The sequence below is a fragment of the Staurois parvus genome, unplaced genomic scaffold (genome assembly GCF_062004578.1).
Source record: "Staurois parvus isolate SC_StPar_1 unplaced genomic scaffold, SC_StPar_1.0 ptg000021l, whole genome shotgun sequence".
Taxonomy (NCBI): Eukaryota; Metazoa; Chordata; class Amphibia; order Anura; family Ranidae; genus Staurois; species Staurois parvus.
In genome coordinates, this window is record NW_028317817.1 from 8763545 (window position 1) to 8788481 (window position 24937).

Here is a 24937-nt window from a genome sequence, read left to right on the forward strand (position 1 = left end):
TTCTTTTACTTTCAGTGATGATGATGGTAAACAGAACAAGTAGAGAGAGTGAATCTCCCTAACAGGGGGACAGTGAGCAATAAAATCTGACAGAAGTTCTAATCCCTCTCCACTCTGTGCAAAACTAAAAAATAAAAATAATAAATTTTGCCTTTCGTTCTACTTTAAAGTGATTCTAAAGGCTTATTTGAAAAAAAAAATAACAAACGTGTATACTTACCTGCTGTGTGCAGTGGTTTTGCACAAAGCAGCGGGATCCTCCTCTTCTCAGGTCCCCTGCAGGTGCTTGTGTCGGGTGCTCTGGGAGCGCCTGCTGCTCCAAATGTCTATTCACAAACGCACAGCCATGGCTTGCCCCCCCTCTTCTGATTGGCTCACTGGCTGTGATTGGCAGCAGTGGGAGCCAATGGCTCCTGCCTCTGTCTCAGCCAGTGAGGAGAGAGAGTCCCGGGATAACTGAGACCAATGCACATCACTGGATCAAGAGGGGACTTAGGTTAGTTTTTAGGGGGGTGGGGGGGGGGGGGGGGGTGCTGCACAGGGAAGGTTTTTTACCCTCATGCATAGAATGCATGAAGGTAAAAAACCTTGAGCCTTTAGAACCATGCATGTACGCACCACATCAACTTGTGTCTCGTGTGCTTAGCAACCAAGTCCTGCATGCGCTGTGCAGAAGCTACTCTTCATGTAGGATGGATGGATGGATATATATATATATATATATATATATATATATATATATATATATATATATATATATATATATTTATCAATATATATTTACTCTTTTTTTATAAAGTGAGATACATGGCATTGCCTCACATGTATTATTTTACTTCTTTCTGTGTCTACTTACAGTTCTTTGACCGGATAAAGCTATTTGGAATGCCAGCCAAACATCAGCCAGACCTCATCTACCTGCGTTACGTTCCCCTCTGGAAAGTACATGTGTTCACTGTCATACAGCTTACTTGCCTCGTTCTTTTATGGGTCATCAAAGCATCTCAAGCTGCTGTTGTGTTTCCCATGATGGTAAATGATCATTTACAACATTTTAAAATTCTTTCTGTAAAACAGGAGTTATCTGCTTTAAATGTTGGCTGTTGATTACTCTTTTTTTATATTCATATTTTATTGCTACTTCCAGAAAACAAGGCAACATACACCATTTGTATACTGTACTATTAATGTATGTTTGTGTTCAGCCATTTCACTCTACATTTTCCATCCTAGCAAATTAGTTCATGGATCACTTTAGGAAGCAAAAAGAAATGCAACACGTTAAAACCACTATGTAGAGAACACATTTTTGGCCAGATATTTGAAAAAAAAAATATTCAGTTGAAATTAATATATTTTTACTGTTTGCCTCCCAAAAGAATTATCATTTTGTTCAGGCACTCTTGGTGATGACCTAAGAATCATCATTGCGGAGTGAGGAAATCAATGTGTCTGACTGCCTGTGCACTGTCAGGTGTATGTAAATTGCAAAACTGGCTAAACCGAATTACACATCATCTGGCAGGTACATCAGCAAATGTATATACTTTTTAAATGTGTATTTAGCTAGAGTTCTGCTTTACCACACTGATGGAAGCAATATAACAGTTCGATTGATTTATGACTTAGAAGCCAAGAGTGGAATGTATGTTAAATATTGAAGAACTCCGATCAAAAAAAATTTTTCAATCATGCAGTGGGTTTGGGTCTCCACCGCATGGATCAGCTACTTAAGCCTTGGTTCACATATATGCGGCCACGTAGGCCGCGTTTTGTGCAGGCCTGAGAGCCCCTTCATTTGAATGGACTCCCATGCCCCGTGACTCGCAAAGAAAACGTCCATGCACTTCTTCTGAAAACGCAGCCCACATGGAAACCTTGGTTCTCAGTACGGTTGCGTTTTCCAGTGCGGGCGGCATGCCACTAGAACTAATGGCACCCACCCATGGGTCCACATTCCTCTGTGCGATTGGTGTGACTGCACGGATGTTCGTGCGGATCCGCAGCGGCACCACCCGCACATATGTGAACCTAGCCTTAGGGGTGAGCACAAAGCTTATACTCTCCTGACCTGCTGATCCTCCAGAAAACTGTGCTTCCCCCACAGTCCAGAGGTGAACGGTTTCTGTGCATGGAGTATGCTTTAAGTGTGCTAATCTCAGGAACAGTCCATTTACAAGACTGCTGGATCGTAGAGGGGCAGGAGTCCTAGGGACCAGTCTTGTGTGGGGAGGATTGGTGGGTCAGGTGAGTATATCTCATCTGTTCTCTCCCCTAGAGCAAAACGAGCAGTTAACCCATGCAGTGCAGACAAAGCCGCACTGCACAGGCAAACATTTTTGCCCGGAATTCTGCTTTAAAGGACATCAGCACTCACACTTCAATAAAAAGGCCATCGTTCCTGCATCCTTCTTTAATGAGAACACATGTCCATATTTATGTATTTCATAGAAACATAGAAGAGTGACGGCAGAAAAAAGCTCAATTCATTTTGAGCTATGTAGGCCTTTACATAGCAGGTTACTGCGCACTTTTGCTACAAGCAGTGATCCCAGATAAGCAGTGGACAAGCTCTTTCTTGCTGCTGTATAGACGATACCTTACACCACAATGTATACATTTTCGATGCTTTCTGCTTCAGGTCCTTGCTCTGGTATTTATTCGCAAATTGTTGGACTTCTGTTTCACCAAACGTGAGCTAAGCTGGTTGGATGATTTGATGCCAGAAAGTAAGAAAAAGAAAGAGGATGATAAGAAGAAAAAGGAGAAAGAGGTAATTTTAAGTTTTCCTTCTTTATTATATTGGTCATTTAATAGCATATGATGTTTTTTTAAGGACACCAGGGTTCTCCCAAAGGTACTGTACTATTAGGAATTCAGTGCTTTTTTTCCTTGAGTAGAGACACTAATTGACTGCCTGCTTGCTATGCAGCTATAGGGGTAGATGCTAGAACAGTTAATGCGGTTTCAATTGCAGGTCTGTATGTCTGACTCTTTATATTGCCGGAGGTGCTCCAATGAGCTGTAGTCCACAGCACACTGTATTAACTCTCACCTTAAATTGTGGCCAGGCTATGGCTATTGAAATATTTACTTACTGACCTCTGTAGCGGCAGGCACTGTGGAACAATTCACTTTTAAAGCTGATGTTTAGCTAAAAATGATTTTTAGCCCATCAGCTTTATTGACCAAATTACCTGTATCTAAGTATATACCACATGCAGACTGCTGGATCCTGTAAAAGTCTTCACTGTAGGGAAGCCCTGCCTTTTTTCTTCCTTTATACTTTCAGCGTGCTGGAGGGGAGGTAATAGCTTCGAGTCTCAGGGATAAATTCAGTAGAAAATGTTCCTGCCCGAGAACCACTCCTCCTTCATTCAATACAATTCTGTCATTGCTTTCACTGCAAGTAACAAGATCTCTGAAATAGGGGAGAGTCTCATAAGTCATATGATTCTCATTCAAAGATTATGATGGATGCAGTGAAAACAATGGATGAAAGGGGAGGATGGGTCGGGTTCCCATCAGATCTTTTTCTATTAAATTCAGCCCTGTCTACTACCAGGGTCGATCTCTTGCAGGTGATTGCTGCATGAGTGATTTACATGTGAGCAGACATGATTAACTGCGACAGCCAGAAGCCTCCCATAACTTTCATTGGCACTAGCTCCTGCAGATAATTACCGGGAACCTCTGCTGGGGTTTTCTCATGTATTTGGTGTCGGGCCCATTCCTCAGTTCCTACAGCTACGAAGGTCAGTGATGGCTTGCTTGTTAAGGATTGTATTCATTTACAATGTAAATTTTAAACGTTCATAGCTTGTCCACAGTTCTAGCTCAAGATATATATGCAAGTTACAATTTGATTGCATTGAATACCCCTGCCCTGGTAGCGCCTAGTCTTTTTCTCTATTCAGTGGAGAAACATCAGTTCTTGGCCGCTTCAGCTCTTTGGTGAAATGTAGCTGCACTTTATATTTTAAAATAGAATAAAAGTAGATTTCTTTTAGAAATTGCAGCATATTGTGCTTATATTTTGCTACCACTGTGCGCATTGATATAGAGTTTTGCAAAGGAGTGAATTGGCTTTTTGACCATCCTTTTCCTCTCTCCTTTACAAAACAAGAAGATTGAAGATGACACTCCAGAGGTACGTCAATAGATGTGTTAAATGGTGTGCACACTTTGTGGAGTACGCACGCTGCTTTTTTGGATTGAAATCACGCCAATATTTTTATACAAGGGTTGAGCTTGTTGTTCCACTTGACATAGCACATCAGAAGCTAATTGTGTTCGGTGCCTTTCAGAGCCCTGTTATTTATGTACTATTGTTGGAATATTCAAATGACCGCTATTTACATACAGACACAGAAGTTGCCATTCTTACGCTCTATCTATCAGCATAGTTTAGTTTCTTTATTGCATGTCGGTAACAGCAGAGGTTGCAGAATGTGATATTTGTGGTATGATCATCATCATCATGAAGTAACAAACACATCATTTAAGATCTACAGGTGCAAATGTTCTAAACTATGGAAAGAATATCCTAAATCAAATTGTGATATGCACAAAGCTTCTGATCTCTGTTAGCAATGATAAATTAGATATCACAGTGTTATAATTTCTAACTGAAGTGGTAATTACGTTAGTTTTACTCATGGATGATTCGACTGGGGTTAGTAAAAACACTAAATATGTATGTCTGAGCACAGTACCAGTAAAGTTGTGTGTTGTGTTTTTTTTTTTGTTTTTTTTTTCTATTAAGGTTTGTCATTAAAGGGGAACTTCACTCTCTAAATCAAGATTGACTATTTTTAATCCTTATGCTACTAGCATTAGTAAATGGATAGGAGAGTATACCCCTTTTTCTTTACATTTCTTAACCTCTTAGTGCTGGCGCCTCCTGGCCCTTTAAGGTTTCAGTAGGCGGGCGGGGTTTCAGGGTCACGTGACTGCCTTCACATGATTGGAAAAGGTCCCGATCGCAAGGGAAGATTGGGACCTTTCCGTGAGTCACGGACATATGTGCTGGGTACGCGCTCTCAGCACATATGTATTTTCTAATGGCAAGCAAATATGCGGCCGCTCGGCTACAAGGCCCAGACGCCGAGAGGCCACATATTTGCGTGCGCCAAGGGGTTAAGTTACTCCTGGTTTCCATGCCTAAGCAAATGTTGTAATACATTGCAGGAGTCATCAGGAAGGGAGGATGGGCTTTCTCAGCTAAGCACACCCTCCTGCCTGCATGTCTGAGCTAAGGGCAGATGGATTCCAGGAAGAAAATCCTACATGGATTATCTGCCCTTACTTAAAGTGGAACTACACTGCATCTGAGCACCACAAACCAAAAATGCAATTTAATTCATTGTTAATATTCAAAGCAAACTCACCCATCCATCCATGTCTCCATGCTTTATTTTGTTGAGAATTCATTTTGAAAAACACCCCCTGGTATTTCTGTCTGTGGCCATCTTGAGTAAGGGCAGATGATTCATGTAGCATTTTCTTCCTGGAATACATCTGCCCTTAGCTCAGGCATTGGCTGAGCTGAGAACCCTCCCCTCCTGAAGACTCCTGGGATGTATGATATCATTTGCCTAGGTATTGAAATCTGGAAGTAACTGTAGAAACTGTAAAAAAAAACAAAAAAAAAGTTTAAAACAAGTAACTATGATATACTTTCCTATCTATTTACTAATGCTAACAGCATAGGTATTAAAAATAGTCCATGTTGACTGAGAGCGTGAAGTTCTGCTTTAAGATGGCCATAGCCAGAAATGCTAGGGGGGTGATTTCACAGCAAAATAAAGCACGGAGACATGGATGGATTTGTTTGCTTTCAAAATGAAAAATGAATCAAATCTAGTTTTTGGTGCTCAGATGCAGTGTAGTTCTGCTTTAAGTTCACACAGACTTGGCTCTGACTCCAAGAAAAAGATGTAAACTTGCTCAAATTATATTCGTTTCTAATGTGGTCTGTGTGGTATGTCAGCAAATGAGTTATCATTGCAGACAATCTACTGTGCTCCTATACAATGATTTGCAGGTTATCAATTTTATATTTCTGAAGCATTAAAAGCCATAGTAAACGTGTGTGTAGTAGATTAGAATTTCCTTTTTCTTTCTCCCTTCTCCCTTCTCCCCGTCTCTCGCTCTCCCTTCTCCCTCTCTCACACTTTGCCTTTTTTGCCTTCTCCCCCAGAACAGACTAAAGTGACATTTCTGCCACTGATGACACTTGTTTTGCTTACAACCAACATGGGGAAAAAAAAAAAACACTGGCAGGTCTTTTAACCATCCTCTCCTCTATCCAAAGCAAACTAAAAAAAAAGTTTTGGCTTCAGATATACATCAAAGTCACCTTGTAAAACAACCCCTTGAGTTTAAAATAGAAATGAAAGTCAAAACATTTGTGTATAGATGTATATAAAAAAAAAAAAAAAAAAAAAAAAAATATATATATATATATATATATATATATATACATACATACATACATACATACATACATACATACATACATACATACATACATACATACACCTTTCTACCTTTTTTTTTATAAGTGATCACATTCCCTCTGTTCTCGGCTGTTCAAGAGCTAGGGGAGGAGAAGCAGAAGTTCTCTGAACTTCCCAGTTAAATGCTGTGCAGGGGATGTGTCAGCACATGTCTGATCATTGGAGGGGAGCAGGCTGAATTCCCAGCACAGCTAGAAAACTGACCACGGTGTGCTCTCCTGCCTAGTGTAGTCAGTTTTTAATAGGAAAGCAGAGAGACTGGCAGGAGCAGTGGGGATTTCACACAAAGGAAGCAATACAAAGAGAACAGGTTACTTTTTTTCATGCAGGTACATGGCACAGCAGGCACATATCAGGAATTTGAAATGTTGGGTTTATATATTCTTTATTCAAATAAATAATGTAGGCTAGACTTTTTTTCTAAATTGAATGTGAAATAGCCAAATTGTAAGCTAGGTTTATTACTGTTTGCATCCTTATGCTGGTACGTGCTTTTTAAATACCCTTTGTAACCAAATAGTTTGATATTCAAAGAGATTGATGGGTGTGTGGCAGAAATGTAAATATTGCTGTTAAAGTGTTACTAAACCCACAACAGTAAAATCAGTCTGTATATGCAGTAAAGCATGCTTGCTATACTCCCTGTGGAAACTAAGGGGTTAATCCTCTGCATTGTGTAAAAATGCTGTTTGAGCCTGACTTCTCTGATCCTCCCCTTATTCCTGTGTCCCCCTATTATCTCCTGATAAGACACAACGTGTGGAGACACTCTACACATGCTCAGTTTGGTGTGTATTGTTAGGGTTTTTTTTTTTTCTTGGGGGAGTGCATGTGATCTGTACACAGCCAATCAGCACTGTAGAAACAGAAGTCAGTATTTCTGCATCCTCCTAGAACAAAATGAAAACTCCTCCTACAAGCTTTAACCAGTGCTTGACTGGACACTAATAGAAGTTACAAGACTGCTCTAACTGCTGATGAGAAAAGGTATTTAGCAATTTTTATTTACTAAAATAATTGCTCTTCCATGTCATGTGTACTGTGGGAGACTGGATATAGTGAATGCAGGGTCCTGGGTTTAGTAACACTTTAAGTTGAGGGGAGCTGCCTGCACAAGTGTATGCTGCCCCCTACAGGTCATTATGATAACTAGCGAAATGGGTATTGGAAAACCACATCAAAACAGGGTACTGATTGGGATTTTTAAAGGTTTTCTGTTCTTTCATAAGCAGTATATAACAATGAACAATACATATTAAAGAAAAGGCATAGAGAATAGTTCAAAATGAGTAGAATAAATTATGTCATTTAAATTGCATGCTTTCGATTTGATAATTGAATGACCTCTTAAGCACGATAGCTTACTTGTAAGCATGAATGTCAGTAAAATAATGTTTATGACAGCTGCGTTACTAGTGTTAATGAAGACACATCATTTTTAAGACATATTCACTAGAAGAAAAAAAAGAAACGGATATGAATACCTTGCTGAGAATGATTATTCACTTTGTCTGCAGGAAGCGGAGCGAATGCTCCACACGGAGGACAGTGACAATGTCCAGTTGGCTTATGAAGGCAGGAGTCTTCTCCAAATTCCAGTGAAAAGCTTGAAGTACAGGTACGCAGTTGAGGATCTTGTTTGCATGCTTGATATTTTTTGAGGCAGTGATATAAATAGACCCTTTACCTGTAGAAACCTTCCTTGTGTAGACCTCCAAAAGCATCCTTCACTGCTGCTGGGCATCCCCATCTTGTATGTAATGTTAGCTTCGATTCTGCTGGGGCTGCTCTCAATCAAGACATGTTCTGTAGCATTCTGTAGTAAATTTTCTGGCAAATTACAAGTGAATATAAAATCATTTTTGGAAAGGGAAAAAAAAGCTGTAAGTTAGCATTTAAGAAGCTTGATTTTTTTCTGCTTTTACCTGCAATTTTTTCAGTTGATGATGATGTCTCGTTAACATTTGTGCTGCTCTAGAAACACATAAGTATTGCACTCAACAATTGCTTGCAAGCTCCGACTGTTTTCTCAACCGCTACTTCAGTATGCTAAAAATTGTGAATATTAAAACCAAGCTGCACTGGTTGAAGCAAGATGCTTTTTTTACTACCACAGTCTACTATATGAAGCAAGGAGAAATGGCTGCATGTTACCTGTCTGCAGAGAGTCTTGTGACTCCTATAAAGCTGGCCATACACAATTTGAATTTCACTTGTGTCCTGCTGAATCAGCCAAAATACTAGCCCTGGGTGGCCAAGTCCACACAACCCAGCATGACAAATTTCACTTGAAAGATCAGAAAAAGGTGTAAAAATGTTGACCAAATAATGACTGAATCCTATCAGATGCAGTCCCTGTTTGGGTATTCAAGCAGCCATGGGTGTCATGGCTGCTTTAATACAATAGCTGATAAAGGAGATTATTCCTCCATCCACACTGTTTATCCTGAAGGCTGAAAAAGAGAAATCAATGCATGTATAGCTAACGTAAGCTTCCTATTCACATCTTCGCTCAGTTTTAGGGCCAGTTCACAGTACATGCGTTTCAGTTTCTTTTTTCTGCACCCAAAATGCACAGAAAGTAGGTTATATGGCTGCCAATGTCATAGTTCACATCAGTGTTTGCAGTTATAGTGCGTTCCAGTTGCAGAAAGTAGAACAGGCTGCATTTTTTTTTTCTGCACCGAACTGTACTGGAACGAGGTAAAACACATAAAGAACACACCAAAATGCATAAAAAATGCACTGGAACGCACATGTTCCTCTTTCAATTAAAGACAGAGAGGGGAAAAAATTAACTAGAATGCATAAAAACGCACTGAACCGCATCAAAAACTCATCGGAATGCACTAAAAAACACGCATGTAAAACTGCATCTAGAACGCGTCTGGACAACATTTCTATAGTGTGAACTGGCCCTTACTGCTGACAAGTGTTCAGAGGTGGTGTTTAGATAAATATATTGTCAGTAAATGTCCCTACGTTTGCATTCTTGCAGTACAAGGGAAGTATTGCTTCTGACAGCAGCGTGATGAATTCAACTCTCTGAATAGGACATAAAAAATGAAATTCAAATAAATGCTATGCTCTAAATCAGGGGTGTCAAACTGGCGGCCCTCCAGCTGTTGCGAAACTACAAGTCCCATCATGCCCCTATCTTTGGGAGTCATGCTTGTAACTGTCAGTCTTGCAATACCTCGTGGGACTTGTAGTTTTGGCAACCGCTGGAGTGCCTCCAGTTTGACATCCGTGCTCTAAATAAAGCTTTCTTGGGAAAGTCCTGTCTGTCTATTAAAAACTACTACAGGCGTACCTCGGTTTACAAAGTTAATTCGTTCTGTGGGACTTTTCGTATTGCGAAAGATTCGTAAACCGAAACACGGTTTCACATAGGAATGCACTGAAAACCAATTAATCCGTTCTGGAGGTCAGAAAAAAGTAAAAGTCTTTTATCTGTTCAAAACTCTTTATAAAGTGCACTTTAAAGGCATAAATACTGTACAGGGACATGATTAAAAATTGATTCGTAAATGCATTGAAAACCAATTAATCCATTCCGGAGGTCAGAAAAAGTGGAAAAACAAAGGTTTATCTGTTCAAAACTCTTTATAAAGTGCACTTTAAAGGCATAAAGGGACACGATTAAAAAAAAATTTGTAAATGCATTGAAAACCAATTAATCCGTTCCAGAGGTCAGAAAAAAGTAAAAAAAAGTCTTATCTGTTCAAAACTCTTTATAAAGTGCACTTTAAGGACATAGTACTGTACAGGGACATGATTAAAAAAAAATTTGTAAATGCATTGAAAACCAATTAATCCGTTCATATTGTAAAAAAATTAGTAAACCGAGACATTATTTTCAATGGATTTTCATTCGTAAACCGAAAATTACGTTAACCGAGGCATTTGTAAACCGGAGTACGCCTGTATATGTGAACTTATTGCTGGCAAACAGCTAAATAGATAGATGAAAAGGTAATATCTACAGTAAATATATAGATAAAATACATATAAAGAAGATGTTTTACCTGCCAAAGGATTTAGATTTCTTCTTCAGTTCTGAGATTTTCATAGCTGTGCCATACAACCCTGACAGGACAGGAGACTTACCCTTTTTCCTCCTACAGATAGGTAATCGTTATAGGTAGATACAGGATTCACAAGGCGTATGTTCAGCTTCAACAAATCTGCTGTAAGTGACCCCAAACATTTAAAGCTGATATCCAGACAGAATTTTGAATGCCTAGAGTTGCAAGTACTTGAATTTTACCCTAGTATCAACCTCTTGCAATCCCTTTTACAGCAGAGCTAGGGTTAGAATAGGGAGAAGCAGTACAAGAAGCCAGTTGTGCTGCTGTGCAATTAACATGCTAATCGTAGAAGAGAGCCGAGTGACGGAGAGATGAGATCATTATTCTGTTGATACTCCTTTTACTGTCCATGATGGGGAATGGGACAAAATTTGTAAGTTGATCTTAATTACAGCAGAAAAAAGATCCAGGAATGTGCTGTCTGGCAGAGCTGAATGAGCAGAAATGCTAATCTTTGACAGGTAAAATACTGTAGCTCTCATGTATGTTTTTGAACTGTGTGTTCAGCTGTTTGGAACAGATTCATTTTTTTCTCTCCATTTATAGTAATAAATGGAAAAAGAGAGTCTAGTTGAACTCACTTCTGTTGGAGCGTCTGTTTAGCTTGACTGGTCGTGGCTCATTTCCTCCTCACAGTGCTGTGCAAGCGATTTAAAACTGTAACTCCATTAATGCTCTTTAAGGCCGGCCATACATGGGTCAAAATTCGACCGATTTTTGTCCGAAAATCGGACCTAAGAATAATCGACCAATTTTCACTTTGTTAGTGGGTTAATGGGTCAATTTTCATGGTTCCTCCCCTTTTCGGTGATCGGGCATGTTGGAAAATTTGTGAAAAATTACTGATTTTTAACTCAATGTCAAATCGTACGAACATTTTTCGGAAAAGAATATGAGTTGTGACCTGGAAGGAACAGAAGTTTCGCCTATTATATGGGGTGAACTTTATGACTTGGTCGGCCAATTTTCGAAATCATTGATGGCACCTTTGGATTACCGAGCGAACAACGTTTTAGATTTTCGGACGAAAAATAGTTTGGAGTTCAAACCATGTATGGCCTGCATTAGGGTAAGCTACTAACTTCAACTTATGTTTCTTCTCTAGCCTTGATCCATCAGTTGTAAACATATCAGATGAGATGGCAAAAACAGCACAGTGGAAGGCTCTTTCAATGAATCCTGAAAATGCCAAATCATCCAAATCTAACCAGAGGTAGCTATCTCACTTTAACATACTGTCTAATTAAGCTTTGCTGAAATGAGTCGAATACTATGCAGATAAACAGGTTTTGTGCAAACTCCCAATTTATCAACGTCTACATCATTTTACTAGTTCCCTTGCAGTTCAGGTTTAACACCTTACTGTTTGTGAGACCCCTGTAGGCATTAGTGCATGTCATGACATGGTGTCACTGAAACAGGATATGAGGGAAACAAAGGAAACCTGCTTGTTTGCATTCATTTCTGCGTATTTATTAGATGCTTATGTAAACAATGGTGAGTACTGTATTAACAATAAGATTTTCTACATGATTTGCATCCGTTCTATTTGAACGTTTTAACACTTTTTAAGAATGCGCAAATTGCCAAACTCTTGTAGTATCAAGCATTTATTATAATCAAAGGTAGATTTTATGTGTGTGCTGCAAACATTGACATTTCAGGCCAATGTGTAACATAGGAAACGCTTTGGCTAATTGCTTATTCTCCGCTTACTAATGCAATCGGAACATAAACTTCTGTTGCAACCTTGGGAAAAAAAAATCACAGATATATCTGTAATGTGATCTTACTTTATATTTGCATCATGCTGTAATTTAGATTTAGTGCTTTTAAGGGGAACCTGTCAGGATAGAAATATAGGAGCTGCCACTGCTCACTTGTTTTTGAAGGTGCAGGCTCTGAGGCCATCATTCTTCTTCATCCTTAAAGCAGAGTTCCACTCACACTGTAAAAAAATAAAAGTCAGCAGCTACAACAACTGTAGCTGCTGACTTTTAGAAAGCAGCCACTCACCTGTCCCACTATTCCACGGTGTCCTCCCCACAGCCAGTTTCACCAGCCGTATGGTGTTCCAGGCGCCGGCATCTTCCTGAATGGGCCCCGTCATCTTCTGGGACCTGTCGCATGTCCCACAAGACTACGGGGAGGGAGGGTAGGACGACAACTTCCGCTTTTGATTGCCTAGGCATTCGCAGTGGGAGTGGGTACCTGTCAATTTCGGGTACCCACTCCCCAAAGGTGCCAGTCCTTAATGGGGAGCAGGGGACCAGTCTTTAAAGCGGAACTTCCCCTTTTGCGGGAAACTGAGGTACACCTGTACAATTACAATTCTTTATTCATAATCCATCGAAACATTAAAAAATTATGATTCTGACTAAGGCCCAAAGGTTGTGGGGCTTAAAAGCATTAATCTTTTTTACTGGATATATTTTTTTTGTCTCGATGGATCATGAATAAAGAATTGTCATTTTATTTCATACCGTGCCTGTGTTGGACTCACACCAGGGAAAAGAAGAGGCTGTGCTTTGAGCCCCTTCCACACTGGGCGGATTCCACTGATCCCCGCTAAGTAGGCAGACTCTCGTGCCTCGGGACACGCAGGGACGAATTCCCTGCACTTCTTTGGAAACAGCCTGCACGGGAACCTCGGTTCCCAGAGCGGTTGCGATTTCCAGTGCGGGCGGTGTGCCATTAGAATTAATGGCACCTGCCCGCGGGTCCGCATTCTTCTGTGTGGGTGGTGCAGCGGCTGCACGGATTTTTGTGCGGATCTGCAGCGGCACCACCCGCACAGATGTGAACCAAACCTTAATCATTCATACTGTAGCTTACACAAGGTCAAGAGTCTTTCCACGTGACAATACTGATGATTGGTGCAGCTGGGAGTGAAGGAAAGGTGAGTATGCACTGCTGGGATGAGGTGAGCAGCAGTAAAGGAGAAATGATGATAATGTGGTCCATTTGCACTTTGGCAATCTGCACACTTCACTTTTTCAACCAAGGATTATATTCTTATGTCTGGCTAAGACAACAGGGCTAACGCAAAGTTGTTATTGACAGGTTGTAAAAAAATGTCAGTGTCATAAAGTGATGGTAAGTTAAAGAGTCTGCTGCAACATAATGGGACATGTATAAAAGTGCTCTGAAAAAACCTTTCAACATTTTTGTTAAGAGAAAAAAAAAATGTATTCCAGAACCATCTGAAATTTGTATATAACAAAACATTTTTTTTTAGAATACTCTACTAAGCTTTGCTTGTATTTAAAATTGCCTCATAACTTTGCTTTTAAGGGCTACAACCCTTTTTTCAAAATAAATGCTAATTTATGGTGCTCTAGTTCCACTTACTGATAGTACCAGCTGGGAAAATGTAAGTGTTTGCTCCTCTGAATATCATCATGAAGGAGATCTGAACTGGGGAATAGCTTGCTCCATAATGGAAAAGAAAATGGCAGTCAATACAGTGCAGTGATGGGCATAGACACAATTTAGAAGAGCTGCACTCACTGTACTGCCTATTAGCTGCTTTGGTTATTTGTTATATTTTCATCAGTTACAGTTTTTCAATATCACTGTATGTTTTTTACATACAAAATATGTCTTTGATCACATACCCAGTATATCTTTTATACATGTCCCTTGTGTCAGCCAGAAGCACATGCACACAGCACGTACAGTATGCATTGTCTTTGCACAGGCATGCATTTGTTGAGGTTTTTGAGTGTGCAGAGATGTGGCGTGTATCACTTTAATATTTCTAATTTCTCGGATTTTCAACTGTTGAGTAGAAAGCTTGTGTTGATACTGAATTGAATTAGTCCACTCCAGCACCTAAGCAAAGGGGAACACCCACGTCTTTATAAAACGTTGGTGAGGTTGGTTATGGCCCAGTAAAACTGTTGCTTGTTAGTGAACCTGTCATGTAACATAGGAGGTCGCACCCTCGGAAGAGCAAAACCAGAGACCAGCAGGAATATAATTTGCAGAAAAGATTCCCAGCCAGGTATAGTACAGAGACCATCCAATACATCACACAGGAGGATATTAGAGGTGCCATTTTATTGTGCCCTTCATGGCATAGTGAAAAAATGTAAAATAAAATATGCATGCAGAATTTTTTTTTTAGACTTGTTAAAGGGACTTTCCAAATTGCACTCTTGCTTAAGACCCATCCATGTAGCAATCTTGGAGGGGTCCCTACCTCCTGCATACCCTCAATTATACCTGTAAAAGTATTTTCAGATTTCATCTTCGGTCCCAGAAGTGAGGATCAACATTGTGCTTCCTCCATTCTGATGTCTTGATTGATGTTGTGTTTTACAAACAACCAGAATGCAGCAACCTGTTATATTCTGTCTTTGTTGAATTGACATAACTATCTAGAAATCTGATTGGTTGCTGCGGGTCAATCCATATTCTACATAATCACTGAAAAGTGTAGTGGATCCTGGGTCATTTCGGAGGTGGGAGACCCCCCTGTGTTACTACACAGACAAGTTTTAAGCAGGAGCCCACATTAGGTTTATTGGGGAACCCATTAAGATCCAGGGTAGATATGATACTAATTACTCATGCATGTTGCTTTCCTGTTCTGTGTGCCTACCTAACATTCGTTTCAACTTATTTGTTGCAATTTACTAAAACGTATTAATACTGTTTCTGCCTTTCTCTGGAATGCCTATCCTGCTTCAGTGCAAGTTTTATGTATTCAGTTTTGTATTTTAACACCTGATGTTTGCAATTGTACATCTATGGAGTCTGTATAGTTTAATTTCACTTAGGATCTGTTTATTTTTCACAGCCCTGACAAACCAGTAAGTGTAAAAATCACAATTGAAGACGGCTCTCTCCGCAAGTACGTGGACGCCGAGACCTCTGTATAGAGCCAAGTCAAGAAGAGCGCGCGCGCGTGTGGTTTTTTTTTTTTTTTTTTTGTGCGTTTGTACGTCAACATGAGAATGAATGAATGTACATGTCCAATGACTATCAGACCATCAAAGTGTGAAAACATTTCCAAAATACTGTGTGTGCACCTGATAAATTATTAGCACTGTAAATACTGTATAGGATCTAAAATGGGCTGTATCCAACTGTAATAATATGCCACAGACTGATCACTCAACAATTATTTATTCAATAGGAGTTTTTATAGATCTTTTTTAATTGATTTTATTGTATATTTAATAGCCTGTCATCCAGCAATACTGTTTAAATACCTGACAACTTTCCATTTGTCATTCCCAAAACTTCCGTAGAAATCTTTTCCCATGTATATGTATATTTTTAATGCTTTGATTTCTTATATATTTTTATAGGTTTCTGTAATTTCATATGTCACCCACTTCACTAGTTACATCAGTTTGCAGTAATACATTAAGGCCAGAATAGTGAGGGAAAATTCAAGCAGATTAATTAAACTTCCATGACAAAAATGGAATTACTCTTTAAGAAAACTTCATGAGGTTATCGTGTTCTTCTATAAATGTAGTATACTTGTCACTGCAACTTTGGGCTACGCTATAGAGCCAACAAAGCCCATAGGCATTAGATGGCAGTGCGGAATTTGGTTGCATTGGAAATTTAGAGTTCCTGATCACTCATCCACATCCTGCAATATTTTTGATAACTAATGTACAACTTTTGTGTTGGCTTAAAAAATATGAAAGCTATGCTTTTAGTAAAAAATTCTCCGCATGGCCAATAGATGTCTTTATTGAGCAGAGGTCCCCCAAAGTCCTGTTGCAGTTGGTTATACTAATGTAGACTGCTCAGTTGTTTTGCTAAAATCATAGGCATCAAACAATGGCATCTAATGTCTATGGGGATCTAAATAGGACAGAAATACAGGGGCAGCCATTGCTGAATTATTTTTTTTGAAAGGTTAAAGGATAAGTTCACCTTTTGACCGCCTAAAAAAAAATAAATGCACATTTTTTGCAGGTAAAAAAAATATGTGCATTTATTATTTTTGGTTGCAGGAGCCTGGAAAGCATTGCACCAGTGATCAACAGGTCACTGGTGCCATGCAGGTCTCCTGCAGATCTGTCAGTATGTCTGCTTGCCCATACGGGGGGGAAATCGGGCAGTGGCTGCAGCATTGGGAACATGTTACATGTTACACCCTAAAAAACGTGGAAAATGTAACATGTTCTTAAAGGTGAACTTATTTAACGTGGACCTAGACTCAAGCATCCTTATCCTTTCAAAAGTTCAAGGCAGGTCAGTTGTTCTATTACTTACATTAGACGGAAAGGCTTAAATGACCAAGGTTTAAATGTTGCTTCCCCACTGCTTATATACATGTTGCATACTGTTTGTAAAAAAACTTGGTGTAAATATTGTCACATGATCACACAGCTCCAGCTATCCCTGTGTCAATGAGTGGCTCAAAAGGGCTGATTTGCACAGAGCTGTCACGTTGCCCACTGGCTTCCAGTGCTCCCCTTTTGTCGGCATGGGAAAGAATTCCCTTCCACTGTGTACAGAAGTTGCAAGTATTTACACTGAGATTTTGCTGTGCACTGCCATTTTGTAGTATGCAGCATGAATAAGCATGGGGAGACAACATTTTTAAACCTTGGTCATTTAAGCTTTTCCTTCTATTTTAATTACTGTATTTTGCAGTGTCTCTTTTGTTAAATTTTGACCTCTGAAGACACGGCAATGTAATCCAGTAATGAAAACAGGAGTGGTTTAGTATGCTGTTAAACTCCTGATAGGCTAAAAGAATGGAGTGTGCTTGGGCACTGCTGCATGTTTGGAAGTGTGCTGCTGCTTCCATGAATTTTCTGATTTACCACATTTAGGCCCCTTTCACACGGGCAAAAAAAAGGGACAGGTGGACTCGATTGGACCATCCATTGCCCTCTTTGGAGCAGTGGATGTAAACAGACATGTGTAATCCGATCCTCTAAAAATAGACATATGAGGATCTGTTCCCCATCCATCTAGTGCAGGGGTCTCCAAACTATGGTCGTCCAGGTGTTGAGGTCCCATGAGGCCTTGCAAGACTCTGACAGCCACAGGCAAGACTCTGAGCCAGAGGCTTGTAGTGCTTCAACAGCTGGAGGACCATAGTTTTGAGACCCTTGATCTAGCAGATCGAGTGACAGTTGGATGTAAACTGAAAGGCAGTCTGTTTACATCCGACCGCCCATTGAGGAAAGTGGATTGTGTCACAAACTTTTCATCCACATGCTCAGCGGGAATCAGCGGACAGATCCCTTGCTAAACAGGGAGATCCACTAGCGGAGTCCATCCTTGTGAAAGGGACCTTAGTGTACATGTTTAAGGTTAGGTCCACATTGCACTCCATGGCTGCCATTTTCATTATCAATTACTACTCTGACCCAGAGCAAGCATGTACATATCCGATATCCCTATAACTAATTTGCACATGCTGGTTAAAGTGGAGTTACACCCAAAAGGGGAAGGTCCGCTTTAAAGACGTGTCCCCTGCTCCCCATTAAGGATTGGCACCTTTTGGGAAGCGGGTACCCGAAATTGACAGGTACCATCTCCCACTTCCGATGCAATCGCCTAGGCAATTGGAAGCAGAAGTTGTCCTCTTACCTTCCCTCCCGTAGTCTTCTGGGACATGTGACAGGTCCCAGAAGATGACGGGGCCATTCACGAAGTGCAGCGCTACTTGTGCATGCGCACCCGGCTGTGAAGCCTCAAGCTGTCACAGCCGGGTGCCCACACTGAAGATGCCAGCGCCTGGAACACAGGACAGCCGGTGAAACGCGCTGCAGCGGGGGCACCGTGGGATCGTGGGACAGGTGAGTGGCTGTTTTTTTTTTTAAAAGTCAACAGCTACAGTTTTTGTAGCTGCTGACTTTTATTTTTTTTTTTTTACAGTTCGAGTGGAACTCCGCTTTAAGATTAGTGACTTACCGCCTAATGAAAACTGAAAAAGTAAATCCATTAAATGAGGAAATAATGGAAGGCAACGAGTATGTTAAAAAGAAAGTTTGACTGTGGCAGCCCCTGGATTTTTCTCATGACAGGTTTATTTTAAAGTGACTGGGCTACTCAACCTTGTCATACAACTACTTAAAGTGACTATCTCTTTAAAAGGTAAAAAAAAAACAAGTGTAGAGAGCAGGCAGCTAGCAATTTAGGAGCTTTCTCTGTTTAGAACTGCCTGCTGTTCACTTTCTTTTTTTTTTTTTTTATTAAAGTGACACTTTTAAGGAGTTGTATTTATAAGCAACGCCTACTATACGTTCTTCCATCAGGATGCAATTGTATTTACTGAATGTGTGTCCTCTGCAGTAGATGCAGGTTTAAGTACTGCTTGATTCATCAGTCAGACATTCTGTGAAGTAGTACAGCAGCCTTTAGTAGTGTATAGGTGGTGTATTGTCTTCATGGTGATCTGTGTATGAATTCGTAGATGCAAGAATATGCATACAAAGACTGGTGCATCATAACTCGCACAAGCCATAAGAAGTATTTCTTAGTAATTTGTTTAACTATAGCTTATCATGTATTAGTCATTTTGTTTCTTGGATTTTCACAAATCCATACTTAATAGCCACGTTATACAATATGAGGCTACTAAATAGCCCTTAAAATGCAGAGATGACCTATATTACTATTTTCTAAAACTTGATATGAGTCCAGGGCTCATCTCAATGACGTAACTCAGGTGTTTTGTGCAATATGCCGCAACAGTGCTTAGTCGGTCCCAGTAAAGGACCTTTTATGATTTCTTGCCAAATTTGCTACAAAAAAAGTTGCTGTGGCAGTTTAATTGTGCTGTTGTGTGAAATTCTTTTATAGGTTGCATAGGATGGTGCTGTGAAATATATAGTACCCTGTCCGTTTAGTAGTGATCGTTGGAGATATTTTTGTATTTCAATAATGAAATGATGTGGGTTTGCCATTTAAGGGGTTGTTTACTAAATCTGAGACATTTCCCTTGATGTTTGAACCTGACCACTAAGAGCATATTCATAAAGCAGTGACGTTCACGGTTTGTGAATTTTCCTGGTGCATGTGTTTTTAAGCAACAGTGATTAATTCAAATTCAGTGAATGCTTGGTGTAAGCCACATTCACTGCTTTGTAAATATGCCCCTATGTTATACTTGTTTTCATGCTGTAAACACCTCCCACTCCATTTAAAGCATGGGGTTACTGTCTAAATGATGTACATTATTAGTTCATCTGTTGTCACTGGCACAAATCCTGAATTGCTGAAAGGAAGTTAATTTGAAGGGATGGTGAATATTCCAGTGTTGTATCATTTATGTGATAAATAATTAAGGCAAGTAACTGCCATCTCTTGAAATGAATTTCAAGGTACATTTTTTGCTAGTTTTATATGTACTGTACATATATACTGTATATTCAGACAGAATGTGTAATGACACTTGGCTTTCTCCCTTTTTTCATTTGTGTTTCCTCAATAGAAGACCGTTATTAGTCCTAGTAAGCACAGGTCTTTTCCATTGTTTAGTCCATGCCAGTTGTTGTTTGCTATCATATTGTAGCAATTCAGTCAAATAGCTTTTGAGATCATATGGCTCTTTCATAACATGGATGGTTTTGATCAGAGGTTCGCTTTTATTTGTAAGTTAAGCCAGGTATGGAAAGGGCCATATGGATGTATATTTTACACAGACCGTTTATAATTGGTGGAAGGAAAAAGTATTTCCTAGATGCTTTTGGACACGTTGGTGCTCTGAGAATGCTGTTCACACCTTTTGCAGATAGAAGGTTGCCTTTGTTTATGATCTGTGGATCCCAGTTCCAGACTGGTATTTGAGCTCCTAGTACACATCACATAGATGCTGCATGCTATTTTTCAGGAACACTAAGTGCATGAATAGGTGCTAATGTGCAACTCTCACTGCTGTCATCGCGGGATTAAGTGATGGCCATCAGCTGTTGGGTTGAGATGAATGCAGTGCTCTCAGGTGTACATGGCCTTATGCAAAAAAACTTTGAACAGTGTTACTAAATTCAACTCTATACAATCATGTTGAAACATTTTTTTTTTTTATTAGTGTAAAAGGTGTTTCCAGAATGGCATGCAAAATAGATGTCTTTTGATTTCGGCTTCCTAGTATCCACAATGTACTTCAGCTGCTTAAGCTAAGCTTCCTATTTGGATGATGGTTTGCTTTTGTATTTTTAAATCTGCACTGTTATGGTTTCAACATTTACATTTCAATAAGGAACCATTTTATTTTCTGTACGGGCATTTTAACAATATTGGAATGTTACCCATGGCCTGTATCTGTGCATTTGAAACAGCCATTGTAGCACACACACAGAACCAAATAAGTTCAATATTAGGTTAGCCCAGTGAGTGCAAACATCTATGATGTGCCAAGTGCTAGAACCCCAAGACAGTCAGTTGTGACTTTACTAAAATCATATTTAGACGTTGGGTTACTACATTTAACCCTCATTGAATTACCCCAAATGTCTCTGATGTCAAAAGAATCTTAGTTAAAAAGGTGTTGTGTTTTTTTTTTTTTTCTGTTAATTGCGGACCTTCCTTATGCTTTGAACATTCAATTTATTTTTAAATCCGTTTTAAAGATTCTAAATTAAAAATGTTGTATTGCATACTGTATACTTTTTTGTTGTCTACCCACTTTCCTGGATCGTGGCATTTTTAGTTTTTTTTTTTTATTTTACCAACATCTATCTCCTTTTATTACCAGTCTTCCCTTAGGGTTCAATAGGGAAATGCTAATAAAAGATTTTCCTTAATTGTGTACTTTTTTTCATGTTTTGTGTCCACATTTCTGGTTTAAAAAAGCAAATGCATTATTCCACTTTGTTTTATCTGTGTCAGATCCGTAATTAAACAGAATGATTTTTAATATGCATTGTGATGCTGTGACCCATACTTAATGATGTATCTTGATAATGGGTCTGGGATAATGGCCCTCAAGCAAGAGCTTGGTACAGTACACAGTGCCACCTTGGTTCCTTGGACATCTTGTACTTGGATTGTCACATTGGTCATACCCCCACAAAGACTTTAAAGTACATTTCTGGCTCCCGGCCCCACCCCCCCCCCCCCCCCCACACACACACACACACACTCACACACTTTTTTTCTCAAAACAAAAATTAAAAGTCAGCCGCTACAAATACTGTAGCTTCTGACTTTTAATAGTAGGGCACTTACCTGTCCAGGGATCCAACGATGTCCTCACCCCTTGCCAATTCTTCAATCAGCTGTGAGATGCTAGCACCGCCATCTTGACTAAGAAAAATCTGCAGTGAAGCCTTGTGGTCTCCAGCGTATGTGCGAAGTGCGCTGCGCTTTGTGAATGGGCCACAGTCCTCTGGGGCTTGTTGAGCTTCCCAGAGGGCGGGGGGCATGGGGGGTGGCCAAACTTCCAGATCAGTTTGCCGTGGCAAACTGAGACAGAATTTCGAGTGGGTACCTGTCAAACCCAGGTACCCAATCCCCCCCCCCCCCAATAAATTACACCTGCTCCTGTACCCATATTGTGATTTGCTGCTGGAAAACCTCATTTCTTGTTTGGTATCCTTGGCAATAGAAATATACTTCAGACTCTACAGCTTATAGTGTCACTAAATAGATGATCCTATAAGTGCTTTGGGGCTTATATTTTCAAGCATCAGATTGCAGGAACACGTGTCCAGGGTTGAATGTGCACTGTACACCACACTTATTTTCTCCATTTCACCAATTAGATGCTTATGGAGTTCCCCTTTTAAAACATTTGTTTACCAGCTAAATGGTCTCTGAAAATAGGCAACCGTTGTCCCTGGCAATCATTTTCTTGATGCACTTGATATAGTACAACAGACACAGACAATTTCAAAACAGAAAAATGTATCAAGACATTGGTTAGGAAGCAATGTGCAACTGTTTAAAAGCAACTTGGCCAGTTAACTTAGCTGATAAAGTCTGCAGCTGTAGATTTTTTTTTTCATAAACTGTTATTCTAAAGAAATTGGGTGACATAGGTTGTATATCCAAACAACGTTCACCCCCTTTGTGTTGGTTCAGTAAATATTACTTGATAACACAGGTCCTCATAAACTAAAGTGTTGTGAAATCTTGCTTACATGAATAATCACTGGTATGTAGTTTACAGATTTCAAGTCCCACTGTTGGTTATACTTTAAAAAAACAAAAACAAAACAAAAAAACTTTTAACTGAATTTTTATTTTGTACATTTTAGGAAGAAGTGATTTTGCATTTGTAATAAACTGGTTGCATTTAATGTAATGGAAATTTGAACATTTAAAATTTTTTCCTAGTTATGGACAAAACAATGTACAGTCCTTTACTATTTTCCCCATTTAGTATCTTGGCTAAAATTGTGTTTTGTCTTCCATTGTTCAGTAACGGTACCTGAACATAGCCAGATTTTTAGTATTTATTATACTGAATACCTTTAAGAAAGCACAGCACCAGGTTTTTTTATGCCTGTTTTTGTATTGAAGATAGTGTATTGTTTGTGTGGTTTTTTTTTTTTCATTTTTTTTTTCTTATTTTGTAACAAATCCAAAGCAAGTTCCAAAACCATAAATTATATTTTGTTAGTTTTTACAACAGATATGTGAGTATCTTGTTCTACCTGAGATGTGAAACCCTGCCTTTATAATTTGTTGAAGAACTTAGAAAAATTCAAATTATATTTTGTAATGTTATAAAAAAATGATTGAAAGCAATAAAAGTTTACTGAAATTTCAACAAGTGGTTGCTTTTTTCAGATTTTGTTTTTGTCTAATAATATAGCTGGAAATTTAGGAATCTTAATCTTTCATTATATGGCAGATATGATCAGTAACCATACTGATCGTAAACCAACCTAAACGTTTTACAATCTTGTTTGCTCAGTTAAGTTTAAGTTGTATGGCAAAAAATATTTGACAATCAAAATGTTGATTAAAAGAGGAGAATGCAAGATACAGTATTGTGTGGCCAGCTTTTGGACCTGATTTGGTTCTAATAAATATTATAACTTGTCCAGCCTCTCTCAATATGACTTTTTTCTGCTACAATGCATGGCAAACACATGCATTATAGCAGGTAATCCCCGGCTGAAGTTCATTCTGGGACCAGCACTTTCAGGAGTTTCAAAATCTTTGCTTCTGCACTTTGAATCATAACTCAATAGTAGCAAGATAAGATCTTCTGCCTTTACTCTGACCCCCAGTGCCATAAACATGGGCACACACACACTAACTAGCCTTTCCTATCAAATGAACATTTCCAATGGTGTGTATGCAGTAAGCGTACACTAAAAATCACTTGGTTTCTGTTATAGCTGGTCCACAATTCCCTCCTTGAACAGGACTTCAGGCATAAAGCGTTTGAAGGAAAGTGGTATGTTCAGCTGCTTCTCTTGTAGTATAGATTTAATGTCATCCCCAAGTGAAGTTCCACCTTCTATATGATGGCTTTTTTGTTAGCCAGTTCCACATGTGTGTAATCCTTTCTACCTTCATCATCTTCTCACATCCGTTTCTTTAGGGAAAACGTTTTCATAACGCCAAACCCTAGATATATGGTATCATTTTTGTCTCAAGGGTAAGCTATTGTTTATCCTTAATGACATAGTTTGAGTCCAGTGTTTGATAAAAGTTAATCTAACGTAATGGTAATAGCTAAATATGTGCGCACCACTTGGCTAATCATTCACATGCACAATGGTATCTTTTTCCCTATTGTATTAGAAGACCGTGAAACTAATAGTGTGTAAACATTGTTCCAATGGCATTTAATGTTCCCGCAAGAAAAACGTATGTTTACTCATGAAAAACAACAGACATATTTTATGTAAGTCTGAAAAAAAATCAAACATTCATTTATCATGAATGCAACGCCCTGCCATATTTCCACCACTGAGAAGTTATTTCGGTCTTAATGTAAAATAAGTCTAGTCCATGGCCTAGCTCTCCACAGGTCTTGTGATCTTCAATCATTCTCTTACTCATGAAACTACATTCTTTGGTCTTCCTGTGCATGAAAACCGAGAGAGCCCGTGGAGTGGAAAATGGTTTTCCCCCCAATAACACAAAAATGGTGAACCCTGTCCCTTCAGCTACAAACTCTCCTCTAACTAGCTTCTTGCCTGGATCTTTGACAATACATTGCCACCTACCTGTATACTTTTCTGATTCTTCCATAGAACACTGATAGAAAGGAGAGAAAATATTCTGATATTTCCCAGAGGAACATTGATGTTTCACTTGCAAAGTTTGATGTTCTAGAGCCTCACTTTCCACTCTGGCTGGGAAGTGTCAGCTAACAGCTGTCCTGAAGCTCATCTGCCAATGCAAATATAATTTCAATCCTTCCTGCCAGATTAC

At 39.3% G+C, this 24937-nt stretch overlaps 1 protein-coding gene across 2 annotated transcripts in view; it reads left to right on the plus strand.

Annotated features, from left to right (window-relative positions):
- SLC4A7 (solute carrier family 4 member 7) overlaps positions 1–23318 on the plus strand; it is a 202834-nt gene extending 179516 nt beyond the window's left edge. For both annotated transcript variants that reach the window (XM_089690854.1, XM_089690863.1), the window contains 5 exons: positions 859–1032; positions 2642–2773; positions 8039–8139; positions 11718–11825; positions 15417–23318. In XM_089690854.1, the coding sequence (XP_089546980.1) occupies positions 859–1032; positions 2642–2773; positions 8039–8139; positions 11718–11825; positions 15417–15498 (597 nt within the window). In that variant the 3' untranslated portion in view covers positions 15499–23318. The remainder of the gene's footprint in view (positions 1–858; positions 1033–2641; positions 2774–8038; positions 8140–11717; positions 11826–15416) is intronic.
- The last annotated feature ends 1619 nt before the right edge of the window (positions 23319–24937 follow it).